Here is a 19,019-nt window from a genome sequence, read left to right on the forward strand (position 1 = left end):
TTTTTAGCTATAATATGTATTATTTTTTATTGTTTTACTTTTTATTATATTGTAGTAACGAACAACTCATCTTTAAATTTGTTATATGAATGTATATGTATGTTAAAAAACTTCTAATACTCAACCTGTGGGGCGTGAAGTTGTTCAATTAATTACGGAATGTTTTTTTTTTTAAGACAAATACTCAGTAGATGGTAATAAAAAAGAAGATCCAATTAGAAAATAAATAAGTGCCAAGACAGTTATATGTGCATGTTTGACATTCGCCTATACTTCTGTACTTGGGAACAGGGAATGTTTCAAGTGCATGCTTTAACCTAAACTTAACTAGTAAAATATTCAATATCAGTGTCTTTTATTGAAATTCTTAATGAAGTGTATGCATCTCTATACGAAAACCTCGCACTAATGCAGACACAAAATATAAATATATATTAATGATCGTGTTAATAATAACAATTTGAATTTTATATTTAAAAGTTGGATATTATTTGTGTTTTCAATAAGCTTTGCAATAATAAAGTTATATTGGTTTTCTTTATACGGAGAGAGAATTTAAAAATGTAAATGTTTATAGTTCATAAAAAAAAACAACTTTTTACGGGGAAAATTAATGTCGAAACGGATGGTTTCATATTTTGACAAGTGTGTCGTCATACAGCTCTCTTCTGTCGCTCACAACGGCTTCATGCACATATTTCTGATATATTTAGTCTGAATATTTAGCCAGAAAGTGTAAGTTTGTAGAAAATTTTATTTACATAACTTTTTTCGAAATACTTTCCATCTCTTCCTACATACGCACAAAAAATAACGACTCAAAATGTTTGTTCAATACTCGATAGATGCGATTATGTAGATCTAACCACATGCGGTTTCGTAGTCGACTATGTTTCATTTGATAGTAACTTTTAAATCTGTTAAAAGTTGTAGATCTAAAAGTTGCACCACTTTTGGCTAGGTGCTCTCTCCACAAATATGCATGCAGAGGTAGCCTTGAAAACGAACAATGCGCTGGGACAGAGCACAGTATGAATAGAAAAACCCACTTAAGATGTGAAATATTTGTATTGCCGATTAGTTGCATTTTCATGATAATGATCATATTATTGAGATGTTGTGAGGTGCCATTTTCAGAAAATACTTCAATAGAATTTTGCGATTTCTGAATTTATTTTCAGTTACATTTATCTCCTCCTCTAGATACTTTAATATTTTATATACGTTATGTTTTATAGTATGACGTGGTTGTGGTTTTGAATAGAAAAATCAGTGTGAGTTCTTATTATATTTAATGTCTCTCATAGACTCTGAGCCGTTAATGTGATTATGATTCATACATTCAAAGTACTTTAATTTATTTTGCATAAGATATCTGTTTTCAGTTGCAGACGTTATTTTCGTTTATTTGTTGTACTTGTCTGTCTGTTTATAAGATTAGTTTAATGGAAGGCAAAACATGTGCTGCAATAAACTACTTTTATTATTGTTTGCATTATGTGTATTATTATTGTTACCATTATGTGAATGTTGCTGTTCTTGGTGTTGTTGTTGTGAGTGGTCATAATGATATTCATGGTATGTTTGCTGTTGCTGCTGCTGCTGCTGCTGCGATTCATGATGAAGTTGATGTTGTGGTTGTTGGTGGTGTTGATCATTGATGTAATTATTCAATTGTGTTGCTAAATTGTTATTAGGAGCGTTTATGCGCATTAAACTTAAATCATCAGCAACTGAATCATAGTCACTGGAATCTTCGCCATACAGCTAAAACAAAAAGAAAACGAAATGTTGCTTGAACATAGGAGACTGGCACAGTCTATCTAATACACAGCTTCGAATAAGAACCAAAAAATTTGCAGACCCACATAATCATATTTACTTACACGCATATTGTAGGGATGCAAATCACAGAACTCGTGATGTCAAACTTCATCTTCCAAGGACATTAGCAATGGATTGACATACTCGAAACCTTCGAACTCCGACTGATCGATGTTATCAATGACACGGCTAAATTCAATTTATAAAGAATTGAACAAAATTATTAAGGGAATTGACAAGATTTATATACATATGTCTGCTTTTTGGCAATATAAATGTACTTTGACTACTCAAGAGCGACTTACTCGTCATCTGGTGTTAATTGTACTGCTTCGCCTGTAAATTCAGGTGGGAAATTGGCCAAATCACGATCTGAGTCTAAACGTGGTTTAAATGGTGGTGTGACTTGCTTGTATGCCAACTATGGAATGAATGTGTGTTGGAGATTTTGATGGGTCGAAGACATGAAAAAGAAGCGGGAGCAAGATTTTTATGGATGAATAAAATCAAAATAACAAACAAAAGTTTATAGATTTCAAATTTTGTGAATATTTGATGAGTAACATGATACTATTAAATTCCATATTCATGAAGGTACTTATAGAGAAGGTAGATTTCCCGTAATAGAAGCGCAAACAGACATGTTTTGTTTCAAGGTCTTATAAATGAGATATGAAATGTGACCAACGATTGAGCGAAATTGTCAATTTTCAACACAACACCAATACTAGCAATCTTTACACTCTCATGTTGGGTTTTTATAGGTATGCAAGAAAATTGGGCAAACAAAAAATGGGTAGAAGGTTAACTTTCAAATATTATCGTGAAGTGATTTCATCAAATGAGGAATTGTTTTAGACTTTCGCTTATGTATTCTAGATCAATTTAAGGGAGCAGTACAAATATTTTCTTGATATATATGATCAAGATTTGGTTATCGCGGTCACAAAATTCAACAACATCGATATAACACACTTCATTTGGGAATTTAATCATAATCTAGGACTTACGGGTCATCAGGAGAGAATTCAGTTGGCTCCCTAGTAAACTGAATGTCAAAGTTTGTTGTCAAATAGGGATCACCAGGATCAAATGTTGGTATAAATGGTGGCGCTACTTCCTTTCGAGCAACCTTGCGTATATTAAATGACAATAATTCAAATCGTATTATTCAGAGACCAAAAGAATGAGGTTATAGTTATCATCAAATATGCACAAATAGTTGTTAACTGTTTTTATGAAACCCACATTCAACCCCACCTAGAGCTCACTTACCATTTCCCAATCGATAACCTTAAAAAATGGGTGATTTTTAATATCCATAAAAGCGGTTTCTCTGTGGCAGCCTAAGCGATCAGCTGGATTTTTATTGAGAAAGCCCTTAAGAACAGAAGCCGCCTTGACACTTAACGATCTTGGTATGCGAATAGTTTTCTCCAAAATAACTTGGAACAGGTAATCCTCCGTGTTCTGCGAATATAGAAAATGTAAATTTAAAAATTATAGTTGTTAATGAATTTTACTTTATGGAGAACGCTGATTTTTAGATTGATATTATGCAGTTCAGTTTCGGGTGCTAAAACTTTTGTTGTAACCCGTGTTCGTTTTCGTCTAATCTAACTTGGCATCAATTTAAATAGAACTTTCGTATAAAAATCTTACCTGATCAGGATTTTCTGATGCTCCGGCTATATCGAAGGGACTGCGTCCAGCCAACATTTCATAAAGCAAGACTCCAAGGGCCCACCAATCCACCGAAAACCCATAATCCTCTCCCCGCAATATTTCTGGGGCAATATAGTTGGGTGTACCACAGAATGTAGATGTAGTATCTCCAGGGCGTATGCCTTCCTTGCACATTCCGTAGTCCGTTAACTTGATGTGGCCCTCATGGTCCAATAAAACATTATCTAATTTCAAGTCACGGTATATAATTCCTTTCTCATGCAAAAAGTTTAAAGCCAAACTGATTTCCGCCGCATAGAAACGTGCATGTTCCTCCGGCAAACGCCTCTGCCGTTGCATGTGGTACATAAGATCTCCTCCTCGAACGAACTCAATAACAAAGAATAAACGCGAAGGCGTCTGGAAGCACGAATGTAAGCCCACAAGGAATGGGTGATTTGAAGCCGTTTCAAAGACATGTTTCTCCGTCTGGACCCAATCGATGTCTTCGTCATCAGTTACCAAAGCCTTTTTAATTACTTTCATGGCATAGATACGCCGAGTCTTTTTCAATTCAACCATTAATACTTTAGCATAACTACCACGACCAATAACGCGGATTAACTCGAAGTCATCCAAAGAAAATTGACGCTGCGATCCCATGTCAACTGGATCTTTTCCCGATGACAGGTGGACTCCGCCACCACCACCACTGGAGGACGAGGGCAAATGCTCTGGATCCGAGATGCGTGATTCTTCCCCTCCGGCGTGCATGGGTGGATAGTCTGGAATGGGTGGTGCCATTTTTGGTAATTGCTCGGCAAAGTCTTCTTCCGAGCCTTTTGGAACCAATGGTTCAACGTGTTCATTAGAGCAAGGCTTCTTCACCAATTTGTGACACTTTTTATGTACCAATAATTTGCACTGAATGCACTTGAAGCCTTGACGCCCGAGACCCCAGATTCTATCTTGACAATAGGCGCAAAATGCACGCTGTAGGACAACAAAAAAAATGCATAAATAGAGCGTTTTTTACGGAGGTAACTTACTCTGTTGAAACGTTTGGCCTGGAATATGTGCCCATTGACACGATATAATTTACGCCATCTACGTGCACCACGACGGTATATGCTTCCTGAAATATTCCATTAAAATTAGTCTTACCACACATAGTTTCTTAATTGATATTTATAACTTACGATCTTCTCCATCGCACAACAAACCAGGGGCCGCAGGAACATTCGGAAACACTGAAGAAAATCAAAAGTGTTATTTTTTTTTAAACTATACGGGTCACTTCTTATATGCATCTTATATTGTGAAATACACCAGAAGTTGAGATCGTCGATCGGCCTTTTAGTAGGCTTTAAGTACCATCAAAAATGATGTATTTGTAAAGATGGACAATAAGGTGATATCCCACATTCCACAAAAATTAAAATAAATATCTAATCCATGAGCTCATCCTCCACATTCGGCTACAAATATAAAATATTTGTTTTTAACTCATACCCTCCACATTCTATCCACATGCCACCGAAGCGATTCTATTTCCCTCATAATTTGAATCGAGTCCGTTCTAATACTCCAAGTGCTAGCAATTTTTTCCAGCTCATCGTTTAAAACGAACCCCATTTAAATGTAATCTTTAAACTTCGTATTCAAGACATTCTGTTTATTCCTACCCACATCCATGTCGTATACATGAAATGATATGGATTTTGACCCCTATCCTCTGCCATGGAACATAAAACAAAGTTTTGTAATTTTTATTATTTGACTGAAGCTAAACTCTACCCAAGTCCCTACGAAAAGTCTTGGTTTTGAATACGGCGCTCCTTTTTTGTCAATCGATGTTCATTGTCACACATTTACTCAATAAGTATTTACTACGACAGCATCAAGAAGCAAACCCAAACGGCGAAAATTTAGTTAAATTACTTGTCTTCAATTTCGTCACAGTAAGTTGAAATGTGTGTGTATGCTTTTATATATACATAACATTGTTTAATTTGCATGCAGCAACAATATAATAATTTAACTCTAACTCAAGGTTAAGTAAAAATGCTCGTATATTGCTGAGCAAGGAACGATACACTTGACGATTTCAATAGTGTTTTTTGAGCAACTAATATTTGAACCATATCCAAATAAGTATATCCGCTCTGAATTCGTAGTATACATTTGTATGCATTACGAGGCCAAATTTTGAAATTTTTACTAGTTTTCCGTTCCCGTACTTGCTAGACAAGGCAGTTCTCTCAGAGCGAATGTAACTTATCTCTCTTTTACTAATTGTACCATTAAAAACGTAAAGGGGACACAACAATGATTGCACGAAGCTTAAAAATATTTCATTTTTGGATTTTAGAAACAGACAAATAAATTAATTAACTATGATATTGTTTCAATTCCGATTTCGGAATAGTTTTAGGTTATTGATCAACTGAAAATATAAGCTTCCCCTCAAATTAAGGGGATATTATACTTTATAGATTTGTAATTGGACTCTACTAACATCCGGCACCTCCGCTCATGAAAAATGATGATGTTTGAACCCCGTAAATTGTGGCAGCCTCAAAAATACCATTCCAAATGATCATACCGATGTTTTATCTCGCTCTCGCTCTTTATCTCTCTCAAATAATACTCCTGTGGAACGAACGATGTTGTCAAAACATTCCGTACAGCAATCGATTAATTTGGTGTGCTTGCCGATAATACGTGTTGTCTTCTTTATTTACTCGTTTCTGTCGATCAGTCGCATTCAACAGCACACTGTGTTCTTCTTTTGACGAACCGATGATTTAGACTGTTAGTTCTTTATGACCACTAATTCTCCCAAGAAGAGAAATGTGTGTCATATAAGAGTGACCCATTTGCGAACGCCATAGCAATGTAAAAAAGTACACACGATTGATGGAGAACAATTCAATCGATATTATACGTTTGTGTGTGTGTAGCCCCGCACAATACAGTTACCGCATGGTGCTACCAGATTTCGGTATTTCTGCACAAAGAACGTGCAACATTGTCTTTTTATGCCCCCCAACTTGGAAAGGAGGGTATATTATATTTGTCATTCCGTTTGTAACATCCCTAAATATTCTTCGTAGACCCCATAAAGTATATACATATATTCATAATCAGCATAAAATTCTAAGTCGATTTAACAATGTCCGTCTGTCAGTTGAAATCACGATACAGCCCACAATATTTGACGTTGAGTTTCAAAATTTGGCATAACAATTTGTATTGCGTATGGTTGGTATTGAAAATGATGTATATCGGTCCACGTTTTTATATAGCCCACATAAAACCGTACCTCCCGATATTCGGTATAAAAGTTTGGCGCGGCCTAACTTAACGTTTTTTACTTGTTATTCCTAGTTTAAACTGGATTCACTGAAATTGTAAGCTTAGGCATTAACGTCGTTCTTTATAGATGATTCAACCAATATGCAAACGTATAATGTATAGTCCTTGACGTATGTTTTATTTTATATTCAATAAATTAGTATTTATGTGTTCTTATGTACGTTTTACAACTTGTTCTCTAACAAAAGTAGCCATTCGTGGAATCGTGGTTGTCAAAATTGTTTTCAATTTAAGCACTGCATGCTGAGAGAATGATATGCGAGTTTTGAACAATAAAATTAATATGTTAACGAAAATTTTATGTTGAATTTATATGACGACATAATGTATGCCAGCGCAGACAATGAATTTATATGGGCTACTCCATACTCAACTAAACCAGAATATACTGTGCACTCACACGGTACAAAAATTACACAAACTTTCTCACTTCAATTTCTCACTTCAAAACTTTAGTTCCAAACGTTCGAACACAAAACAAGTTGTACGTTGTTGAGAATACGTCAAAAAAAACGACATAAATCACATCGACTGTACAAAAGGGTAATTTGGACTTGTGGTCTTTTAAATGTTAACCGTGGAAAGACCTACATAGATAAATAAATGCTAGAAAAATTGGAGAGAGATAAGATTAGATGTGAACATATGCTTATCAAGTTATCAGCGAAGGTCTTACGAAAAGACAGATACTCTTATCCCCTGATTCACACCTACAAAACAAAACAAAACCCGTAATTTTTTTAATTGTTGAGCTTTGCCATGTTGTGGCGAAGAATATATGTTTATATGGAGTTGCGGACAAACCAAACATCCCGGAGGCAGACTTAGCATGCAACAAGATAATACAATTTAAATAAATGTTTTTTTTTTTTTTTTTTTTTTTCATATTAGAATTTGTGACAAGAACCCTCTTGTATATCATACCTACGGAATATTAGTTTATACCTGAAAAATTGACTGATACAACGGTAATCAGTTTATAGGTAACACCAACACTAAACGCTTCATTAAGTTACGCAAACGATTTCAAAATATTGATGAAAGCATTAGGAGCATTGTAGACTAAATCATTTGTAAACATTGATATTTCAAGTAAATTAAGCAGTTTTAATAAATTTTGCACAATTTTTTTTTTTGCACAACGCTAGAATTCTTAATGTTTCAATTCATGTACCTGTATCATAATAACGTGGTAATAAGGAAGCACATTACAAGGTCTTACTACCCCAACATTTAAGATTTTATCATATAATTTGCCTGAACCAGGTTGGAGTAACTAACGAAATTTTACAAAATGTTGTTTTCCGATCCTAAAGTCCAGTAAATTAGGGCGAGAGAAGAGAATTTTAATAATTGAGTTACTGAGATTTCTCAATTTCTCACTTCAAAATGTTTCTCACTGAAACTTATTCAATGCCATTAGCTGATTAAAAATCTGCTGTTTTGTAATGACAACCCAAAATGAAAATATTTAAAAAATCCCAACAACTACATAATTATTTGAATCATTAGTTCGTATTATTTATGGCTTAAAGAGGAAATAGGAAGATAATATGTTGTGTTTCAAATTAGAAGTTCTGGAAGGCTCCTATAGGTTTTACACAGCGTCAAAGGAAATCGCTGGTATATGTTCCTTGACAAAGGGACAAGCAAAAAAATCAGTCTTCTTAAAAGCAAAACAAAAAGTTTCATCCGATATAGCGCATGTTGTTTTCATACCTGTCGCATATGCTGGTTCAATTTCTTCTTCTGATTGCAAGTGTTGTTGCTGGTGATGTGTAGTTGGCACAGTGGGTATGGGGACTGGTATTGGTAGCCGTTCGTAGTGAATACATTCGTGATGGTACTGTTGATGGTGTCCATGGCCGTTGTGGATAGTACTGAGGGAACTATTGCGACCACCGCTACCACCACTGCCGCAGCCGTTGAGGCCACTACCAGCACTGCCATGTCGAACAATGTGATGGTGTTGATGTTGTTGTTGGTGCTCTAGGCCCATGCAAGGGCCGCTACCGAAAACACTGCCGCCACTGCCCCCGCCAGAATCATCCGTAGTCGTAGTTGTATTGTGGCAGCGACTAGAACAACGCCCAAGAGAACCACTGCCACCTACATGAGAGTGATGGACACCGGCACCTCCAATAGTGCTCATATGTATATGCCCAATAAGACTGCCAGAAGCCATCATTGAGCCACATCCTTGACTAGAATCCGATCCAGACTCGTGTCCAGTGCACGGCCCCGCAGATCCCGGCCTGGATCCCATCAAATTCATCGTAGAATGGGGCGGCGTTATAGACGACGACGTTTGCATATAGTGATGAGTATACGGATGTGGATGGGGAACATCATAGTCGCCAGTATCCACAGTTCCACCGGTAAGCATTCCCACGCTCCCGCTGTTGGAATGGCCCACACTTACCAAATGTCCTGTACTGCCTTGTAAACAGCCCATTGAGCCATGAACGCTGCCAGGAGGACCAACTGTTCCGTGACTTCCATGATGACTGCCGCCACCATGAATACTGCCGTGGGCACTTCCGCTACGACTGTGCAGGGAAACACCGCGAGTCAATGTGTTATTGGCGGACTGTATGGACGAAACAACTGCACCGCGGCACATTATATCCGAAAGTTGATTCGCCTGTATAGTATCAAAATATTTCGACTGTTATAATCAACATGGAGAGGTGATATCAGACAATCGGTGATCGTTACAACAAATGATTGACCAATGAGTTTTTGGGGTGTAGAAATCGCACGCGATTATTCACAAAAGATGATGCGGATGTCAAAGTGTGCAATTTTCAGGGACAATATTCAAAGAAAAACGAAAATAAATCAAATTACCATGAGAACTAAACTGAGTTGACGATGAACGAAAAATTCTAGAAAAACGCAATCGCATATTTTTTGATGGAAAATTCCCATTATTTCATGTGAACGTTCTTCCAGACAAATACATTCAGGGTGAATTTCCTCATCATTAAATAGCGGTAGATTTTCCACATTTTTCTCTAGATACGTGTAAAATCTAGACCTTGGAACAAACGGCAATACCTTACTAAATGTCCATACCTGTGGACTGTCCAACCGGTCCAGTGATTGACGCCTGGAAGGATAATCCTGGGCAGTAAAGACTTGTTGTGCTGCAGGACAATTCTTATTGGAATGTTGGTGCAAATATTGCTGTGACGAGGTCAAAGGATGTGGGGGCGGCGGTGGTGGTGTAATAGACCCACAAGGGCTTCCAGGACAGGGGCTGCCGGGACACGGGCTGCTGCACCGACTTCGACAAGTGGGACTGTAGCACAAACCAGCTTGTGTGCCAGATGGTGTATTGGGGCATGTATTTGAGTTTGTCGTTGTCGAGGACTGAACTGCGGTCGTAGTTGTCGTCACACAAGGTTCTTCTTCTTGCTGTACTAAATTTACCGGTAACGGCGTTGTCTGCGTATTGCGCCTCGGTGACCGTCCACGGTCCACAGTTGTGGCGCTCCAGTATCCCCAAGCCATGCTATAACAAAATTGTATATAGAGTTTGTTCACAGTTGCCAATGGACCCTTAGGAATTCTTTACAGCTTTTCGACTTATCCTTCAGTCAGTTCTTGCTCAAGCATTATGCATGTCGTATGCTAAAATAAGCAAATGTGTGTGAATTGTTAACGCTAGAGCCAAGCACATATACGTTTTTTAGGATAAACTTCAGCCACTTATTTCGTTTTCCTTTCTTCATACAAATAAACGAAGAACCACTAAGCTGATAAACTCCGAATGAAATGCTCTCCGAAAGGTGGATAAGACTGCTAGATATAATTTTTTAACAGACACAAATATTGTTTACAAATCGTGCTTTAGAAATGGTATGTTATACTTGACAAAGCAAAAAAGGTGACATCAAACTGATATCAACATTTCAATTCAAAACCCCTTAAGAAATCATGAATATTAGTTAAATCTTAAGTAGCCAAACATTGGTTAGTTAAAAAGTCGTATTCTTCTTACATATTTGTTCATATTATTCGTATTGTTTGCATTTTATGTTTTTAACATTTCGCCATATTATCAAAATATTTACAAGGACTTATTGTGCAAATTGGTTGTATAATTCAACTTGCCAATACAGCATAGTTATCAAAAGAAGCAGGTAGTTTTGCTTTGTATTTTTAATCGAAATGCTTGCGTAGTTAGAAATAAAAAAAACGTTGTAGACCGAACAATATTACAAGTTTTTTTACAACTAAAATGCCTTGTATGGACATTGTCTAGTAAACGTAGACTCATATAACTGTACTGTGGAACTCAGAATACAAGAAATTAATTAAATCGAAAAAATAATTGATATAACGCTTATTAAACGAAAAAAAAAATATGTTAGCAAAGCGATGGAAGTGTATCAAAAACTCATTTAGCAAAATGTTATACTTGAGGTTCTTTATGTGTGTCTGTGTAATTGGTTTAGTTTATAAAGGGTCGAGGGCGATTGTACCCATTAACTGAAGCCTAATGTTCAATATACTATGCGGTACACTACATATATTCTTTGTGGAAGACCTTGGAATATTACGTCAAATTCCATCCTTCAATGCAGAAACTTTAAAGATTGTGGCATTTTTGTGTGCAAAACTCCATATCAGTTTTTATTTTATTTTTTACTTTTAATAATAGGTGTTGTAGTCATGTTTATTAGAACACTTCGCAGACTGGCAACCGCCCTTCTGTCATAGTTCAAATTCAGGTTAATATTGCAATTGACGTCAAAACCTCTGAAGCTGCTGACAATAAACAGAAAAAGAATTCACAAACAAAGGTTTGTAGGGATCATGTCCAATAACGCTGTGCAGCAGCGGTCACAGATAAAAAAGTCAAAGGACAACGTTGTAAAATTGCAACGTACTTCAGTGTTTAGGGGAACTCGCATAATAATGAATCGATTTTATAGGCACAGACAATATGCCGAGACCATTTTAACATGCAAAATATCTATAGCCACAAGTTCTCACAAAATAATACATTGTCTTAAGTACTTTGAGCGAAGTCCTACCTGGAGCAGATAAATTATTTAACATAACACCATTTAATAAAACAAAAATCGCACTGGCTCACAAATTCTGCGTTCATTCGGAGTACAGCAAGGACCATCCAAAGAAAATAAAAATGAAAGTGGCTCAAGTTTTTGGGTGGAGTTTTTGTCGATATTTTTTATTGATTTTGATTATATGTACACATATACGACAATGCGTCCATCCGTATGACACCCGTTAGTAACTTTCAATTACCTTTTCCTGAGTAATTTATTACGACGGCAGAGTATGTATTCAAAAAATTTTATCAATTTCAAAGCAAGTCAGGAGCAATTTATTCAAGCACTTTATAATTGTAATAAATCAACTTTTTCACTGGAAAACTGGCTCTTGTATTTTGTAATTATATTCTCCAAAAGGTAATCGAATACTAAATTGAACCTGGCAAATACGTCCATTTGCGACAAAAAGTTGTGCGCGAGTGCTATAATTTTTGTAGAAGGCAGCGAAAGAGAACATCCAGAGCCTGAGACAAGGCAAAAACAAACACATACTATATCCCAGTGTATACTATACAGAAGTATACGAGTGTCTGGCATCGAGAAACTATGAACTTCTACATTGTTGGTTTGATTTAGAGAAATGTGTAAGTAAGACCAGCTGCCGAAAGGAAAAGGACATGCGATGGTAAAGATTACTATACTCCTAGCCTACCAGAACATCATTGAATTGGAGATTCAATGTCAGTATATTTCACCAGTCTCTTTCCAGAAATTTTGTTCTCAGAACGACCTTTATCTCCTATAACAGAACACAAAACTTAGAGCATCGCGACTGGCATTTTCGTAGCGAAGAGAGGCAACATTCTTGCACAGAAGCGGATAAAACTCAAAACAAAACAAATGATGAGCGTGCAATGCACAGTAGCAAAATTACCCGAATGACATATTGTGATGCGATGAAATTTCCTGTCACTGCCGGGACAACTATCACAAGTGTAGCGCAAGTTCAGAACAAAAAACAACAACATTCACACAAAGCAATTAGACATTGACCAAAGTGGTTGTTTTCGTGGTAACAAGGGTGTGAGAGCGAAGAGAAAACATGGAACAAACGTTGAATAAGGCAATGTAATCTGTTTGTCATCTTAGCCCTTTCACCCGAACACCTCATACAATTCCTTGAATATTACACACCATTCCTACGATAATATTAGGACACACCGCCTAAAACCTATGTTTGGAATACGCGGACAATTACAATTAGATTAAAAGAAAAGAAACATTTTTATTGTATGTAGCGAGAAAGACAATAACCGTACGTTTTTTTGGGTCATCAAATTAATCAAAATACATCATGTCACCATAGCAAAGGACTCAATTGTACAATTACCTATTTATACTTATAAATCAAACAACAAGTTGAGAAGTTTATTTGTATTTTTTTTTTTTTTCAATATTATTAAAGCTTTAAAGTAAACAATACTATAAGAACTGAAGTTATTTTGGGCTAATCTCTTAATAATAAACTTATATTCCAGGCAACACGCTCCCAAAAAAGACCAACATTTTCATAAGGCGACCAATTTCGTACAAAACAAAGAAACAATATCTATTGTTCCAAGTTATACTTAAGAGAATACTATAGCATAACAAAACTTTCATCTTACGCAGGCCCGCTCTTATCATGCCTCCTCTCTCTTTTGTGTCCCATTTTTATATTCTTTACGCACAGCCTCTCAGTATATAATTTTTTTAGCAACATCTACAGACGTAGAGACTTTAAACACCTTTGAAATAACTAAATATTTAATGCCACACTATGCTACGGGTAGAACTGGAAGTATAAAAACTGTGTTCTCGCCTAGTATCAGTGTTTAGTGTGTATAAAAGGGACGAAAACAATAAGAGAATGCGGTGGTTGCAATGAGTGTGGCTTTGTCGAGAAATATTAATATCCACGTCGGCTCAACTAAAAAAAACAATTTCGTTTTTTGAAACCAACATAATTTTAGATTTAATGATATATTTTGTAAGAAATAAATGTTTTTTGCGTTCTTTAATAAAATTAGGTCATAGATTTTTTTTTAAAATGAAGCACAATGTTTTGCCGTTGTTAAGTTTCAGCTTTCTTGATTTAAAAACGTATTAGAATCTCATATACACATTTAATAGATGAAACTAACCTCTGTTTCACGTTATTGTAATGAGATACCAATGTTAAGAGCTGTGCCATTATTCAATAAATCCAAAGCATCTAGGGGATGCAATTTTGTGTTCGGGACCCAGTGACAATTTACTTACAACATACAGGTACTAAATTAATGTTTCAGAACTAAACAATTTATATTTACGTGTGATTTCGTTACAGCGTTACCGAAATTCGAAATTATTTTTTAAGTTACACACACGTATCATATGAATGTTTCGAAAAAATCGATCAAATAAATCTTGACAGAACTTATTTTTCTTTTTTTGTATGTTGCAAGGCCTACATAAAATCGTGCAGTAATACCATCTGCCTACCCAATTTGCTGCCTAAAAATTCTGATTTGAAATTCAAAGAAAGTCAAATCTCAATAGAATAAATCATGGTACAATAAAAAGGTAAGTTAAACCTACCATGGCACAAACATTAATAAGTTTGTTGTCAAATGTATCCTTCTTGTCCGACCTTATGTAGGCCTTGGCATAGACAACGAAAGCTTTCAATATCGGTTGCTAAAAAATGTCGCAACAATGGGGTTACACACACGTATCATATCTGGAAAATGGTCCGGGTATCATATCTGGAAAATGGTCCGGGTGGTCCCGCTACTGAAACCAGGCAAGGATGTCAGTAAGGGCGAATCGTACTGGCCGATTTCGCTTTTGTCGCCAGTAGCTAAGATTCTTGAGGCTTTATTCCTCCCCAGCATTAGAGGAAGCTATACAGTTGCCAACCACCAGCATCGATTCCGTCCACAACAGCATTACACGCCATTTCCACACATATTAGTAGAGGACTGAACCAGAACAGGCCGTGTGATAGAACAGTGTTGGTAGCCCTTGACCTATCAAAGGCATTTGATGCAGTCAATCATGCCACACTGTTTGAGGACGAGCAGAGAACTACCCTCCGGCCAAGTTTGAAACGTTGGATAATCAACTATATGTGTGGACGCCAGTCGTACGTGGAATTCCGGAACAAGAAGTCCAAAGCCCGTAGAGTGAAACATGGAGTTCCCCAAGGTGGGGTGATATCTCCGCAACTGTTTAACCTCCGGAATTCCTCGCCCTCCAGACGGCATTAAGATCGTAACGTATGCGGATGATTGTACGATCATGGCGTCGGGCCCAGTGGTCGATGACATATGCGAAAGGCTGAACCCCTATCTCGCGGAACTTGCCGCATACTTCCACGAGAGGAACATGAAAATATCCGCCACGAAATCGACGGCCACTCTCTTTACCACATGGTCTGCGGAGATAAGAAAACAGATGAGTGTGCAGGTCGAGGGGAATCTAATACCGACCACGAACTACCCCAAGACTCTTGGGGTCACGTTCGACAGCATGTTCAAGTCGTCCGCGCAAGCCACAGCTATCTGCGACAAGATGAAAAGTAGGAACAAGGTCCCCAAGGCGCTAGCCGGAAGCACTTGGGGTGCGGACAAAGAAACCTGGTTGACCTATTATAACGCGATAGGTCGGCCTGTGGTCAGCAATGCGGCTCCAGTGTGGTCTGCGAATACTAGTGCTACACAGTGGCAGCATATCCAGACCTGCCAGAACGCTGCCCTGAGAACTGCGACAGGGTGCCTTCTCATGACACCAGTGGACCATCTACATGAAGAGGCGAAAGTCCTTCACTTACGTCAGCATAATCATATGCTTTCGTTGCAGTACCTGCTTGGGTGTTACCGTGAGAGTCATCCCAACCACCATATGGTGGATAAATCTCCCCCACCCAGGCGTTTCAGGAAGGACATACATGGTATAGAGAGGAATTTCCAGCGCCACAAGAAAGAACCTCTAGATCAAGAAGCCTATCAGGCAGGTCTGAGTGGCATTCATACCGATGCAGTCGCGGATGCTATTAGCAATTATAAAGTGAATGCCGTCCTCGGAGTCCACCCCCATCCATTGCTGCTGAAGAACGTCAGTTGCCTAGACAAACCAGGGTATTTTTGGCGCAATTACGTTCAGGGTGGTGTAGTCGTCTCAATTCGCATTGGGCACAAATTGATGAAGATGTGCGTGACGCCTGCTCGGCGTGCGATACAGGCCCGCACAATACGCTGCACCTCTTTAATTGCACAGCCAAACCTACCCAACTCACTCCGAGGATCCCTGGCTACAGCCCATTAAAGTAGCCGAATTTCTAAACCTGGAGCTGGAACTAGATTAGCAGAACGCAAACACATGCATGTCCTACTGCTACAACAACAACAACACGTATCATATGAATGTTTCGAAAAAAAAAATTTTTTCTTTTTTGTATGTTGCAAGGCCTATATAAAATCGGCCAGTAATACCATCTGCCTACCCAGTTTGCTGCCTAAAAATTCTGATTTGAAATGCATAGAAAGTCAAATCTCAATAGAACAAACCATGGTACAATAAAAAGGTAAGTTAGAGCTAAAATGGCACAAACATGAATAAGTTTTTTGTCAAATGTCCGACCTAATGTAGGTCTTGGCATAGGCAACGAAAGCTTTCAATATCGGTTGCTAAAAAATGTCGCAACAATGGGGTTTGCGCGGTCAGGTGTGTGTTTTGCATGGTTGAGTCACTCGACTTCCAAAACAAATTGATTGAGTTTTCAATAACCACAATTGTTTAATTGAATATTTTTCGATGTGATCATGATTGGGACAGTTTTTCTATTCCAATGTACCATTTACAGTTCATAAATCTCTTACAGTGGTTAATAATTTTAGCATTTTAGATTTGTGTGACTTCAATATTTTCATATTGATCTGTTGATAATAAGTGGTGAGTGCCTTCCGTTGTTTATATTTTTATTTGTCTATGGGCCTTGGTATGTTGTACACAAAATCGAATAATAAAATAAATGTTAATATTTGGAATTGAGTGCGGAGTGAAAGTGGATGGATTGTTCTGTGGAATAGCTCCTAAATAATTGTTTCTCTGCGAATTGTTTATCCTACTTATTTTATTTGTTTGGTATTGCCCAAGGCCTGTTGGAATAAGTTTCAGCCAAGCTATGATCAACAGAAAAAGAAAGGTATCTAGTTTATGTAACTAGATGGTTTGCTTCAGATTATAAATGTATCATCCATTCAAATGTCTCAATAGATCCGTTTCGTTAAGCAAGTGCGGACTTTGCAATAAATATTATTGGTGTTGTTAAAACCCAATTCAATTGTTACGTATATTTCATTGTAATTTTGTTGCATTAGGGGAAAAAGTCATCTACTTCCAAATACTAGATGGGATTTGTTGCAGAAATAGCAGATTAAAAAAAAAATTGGATTATATTATCTTTATCACGCCCAGATTACAGCGATGTAAATTCGTGTTCCGAAAGTGAACACTTTCCGAGATGTTGACCTTTAAAATTCGCGGACTAAACCCGTATTTGGCCCAATACTTCTGAACGATACGAAATCTTATGAAAACATATTTCCAACAAGTGGTAAAGTAATGTTAAGTTGAAACTTCGGTAGTTATAAAAAATATTTTTTTTATTTCGTCATGTATAGTAAAATATAAATTGTCGGAACATAAATTCGACATCGTTGTAATCAGGATGACAAGGGCACCTTTTCTAAAGTTGGGGCGGCTAAAGGAAATATGATCCAAAAATAAAGGACTGCTAAGCATGAAACTCAACAATCATGTGTTGCACATCTTGGGTATATAGTACATGTAAAGGGCGAACTGAACTTACCGTGTATGAGTAATTCCGGATTATGATTCATTTCATATAACCGTATGGCTTCGTCTAACTCCATCTGTGTTGATATAGTGCAAGGGTCATGTTCTTCGTCAACCCATTTAATAGTGAAAGGCTGCAAATAAAACTAATTTTCATTAAAGTAGTTCATAAATATTAATTTGTTATCCTTTTTACCTGCTCCAATGTAAAATTGCAATTCTTACGTATTTCAAAGCATAGTTCATCGTAGGTAATATTCTCTTTAATGTAACTGATCATCACTTTTCCGCTATACGCGGTTTTAACTTTAATTTCATTGTTAGCCACATCACTTCCATCTGGCATTATTTGTGAAGGCATTTTCTGAAAACAACAAAACAGTCCTGGTCATATTCCTGCGTTCGACATCGAGCAAATTGCGATCGAAATACATTCGCAATTGTCTATTTAGGCTTGAGAATAAAGACAATTAAGATAGAAATTCACACATTTATAGCTTGTACCGAAAATTTAATTTGGTTTCAAAACTGTTCAATGGATTTTTATAAAACAAGCGGACCGTTTCCCTAAGTAAGAACTTGCAATCTCGCAATAACACAACTTTACCATAGTAAAGGGTAATGGGCTAAACGAACAACAATAATTTGTACAATACGTTTCAAAGTTTTGGGTAAACAAACTGTTTGCGTTAAAAAGCAAAACCCAGTTTAAATTTGTGCAAGACATATTTCTTGAAGCATAAAACCAATGAACAAGAAATTCTGTTTTCGGATATTTCAACAACAATCTATTCGATTACAAGTCATTGAGTTGATAATAAGTAGAATGCTGGTTTAGGGTTTTTCCATAAATATGGCTCTAAGTCTAAATGTAGATTAGGCAACTAAACTTTCCTTTTTCCTTTAAATAAGATAATTTTTTCAGATTTTTTTCGCTTTTAGCTTTTTTGATATTATTGTTTGAATTTTTGTATAAAACAAGAACTCAAAAGGAATTGCCAGAAAATGGTCAATATCAGCATTTGTTTGGATTTCCTATAAACAGACGTATCCCAAGTTAGCTAGTCTAGTTTAAATTCGGACTAAAACGTAACATTTACAACGAAAACGATTTTCTATAGTTATCATTTCGGTCGGAAAAATTAAATTTAAAGGAACCTCTTTCTATAAAAATAAAAACTTAATGATCACTTTTTTATCCACCTCTTATGAGTCTTACATAAGACATGATCAAGGTGCCAAATA

At 36.8% G+C, this 19,019-nt stretch overlaps 1 protein-coding gene across 4 annotated transcripts; it reads right to left on the minus strand.

Moving 5' to 3' along the window:
* Positions 1-1,154: 1,154 nt before the first annotated feature.
* Positions 1,155-18,138, minus strand: LOC131802944 (atypical protein kinase C-like). 4 transcript variants are annotated; one of them, XM_059123748.1, is made up of 10 exons: positions 12,148-12,289; positions 9,946-10,503; positions 8,587-9,535; positions 4,689-4,739; positions 4,539-4,624; positions 3,487-4,482; positions 3,100-3,294; positions 2,130-2,245; positions 1,887-2,013; positions 1,155-1,767 (listed from the first exon to the last, which is right to left on the minus strand). In XM_059123748.1, exons 2-9 carry the CDS (start codon positions 10,381-10,383, stop codon positions 1,926-1,928), a joined length of 2,919 nt encoding a protein of 972 aa, XP_058979731.1. In that variant the 5' UTR covers positions 10,384-10,503; positions 12,148-12,289; the 3' UTR covers positions 1,155-1,767; positions 1,887-1,925. The 4 variants fall into 4 exon arrangements, with proteins under 4 accessions (XP_058979731.1, XP_058979730.1, XP_058979732.1 ...); XM_059123747.1 differs by having other exon boundaries at positions 9,928-10,503; XM_059123749.1 differs by lacking the exons at positions 1,155-1,767; positions 1,887-2,013; positions 2,130-2,245 and adding an exon at positions 2,260-2,956 and having other exon boundaries at positions 9,928-10,503.
* Positions 18,139-19,019: the final 881 nt, after the last annotated feature.

The sequence above is a fragment of the Musca domestica genome, unplaced genomic scaffold, assembly GCF_030504385.1.
Source record: "Musca domestica strain aabys unplaced genomic scaffold, Musca_domestica.polishedcontigs.V.1.1 25, whole genome shotgun sequence".
In the NCBI taxonomy this organism is placed as follows: Eukaryota; Metazoa; Arthropoda; class Insecta; order Diptera; family Muscidae; genus Musca; species Musca domestica.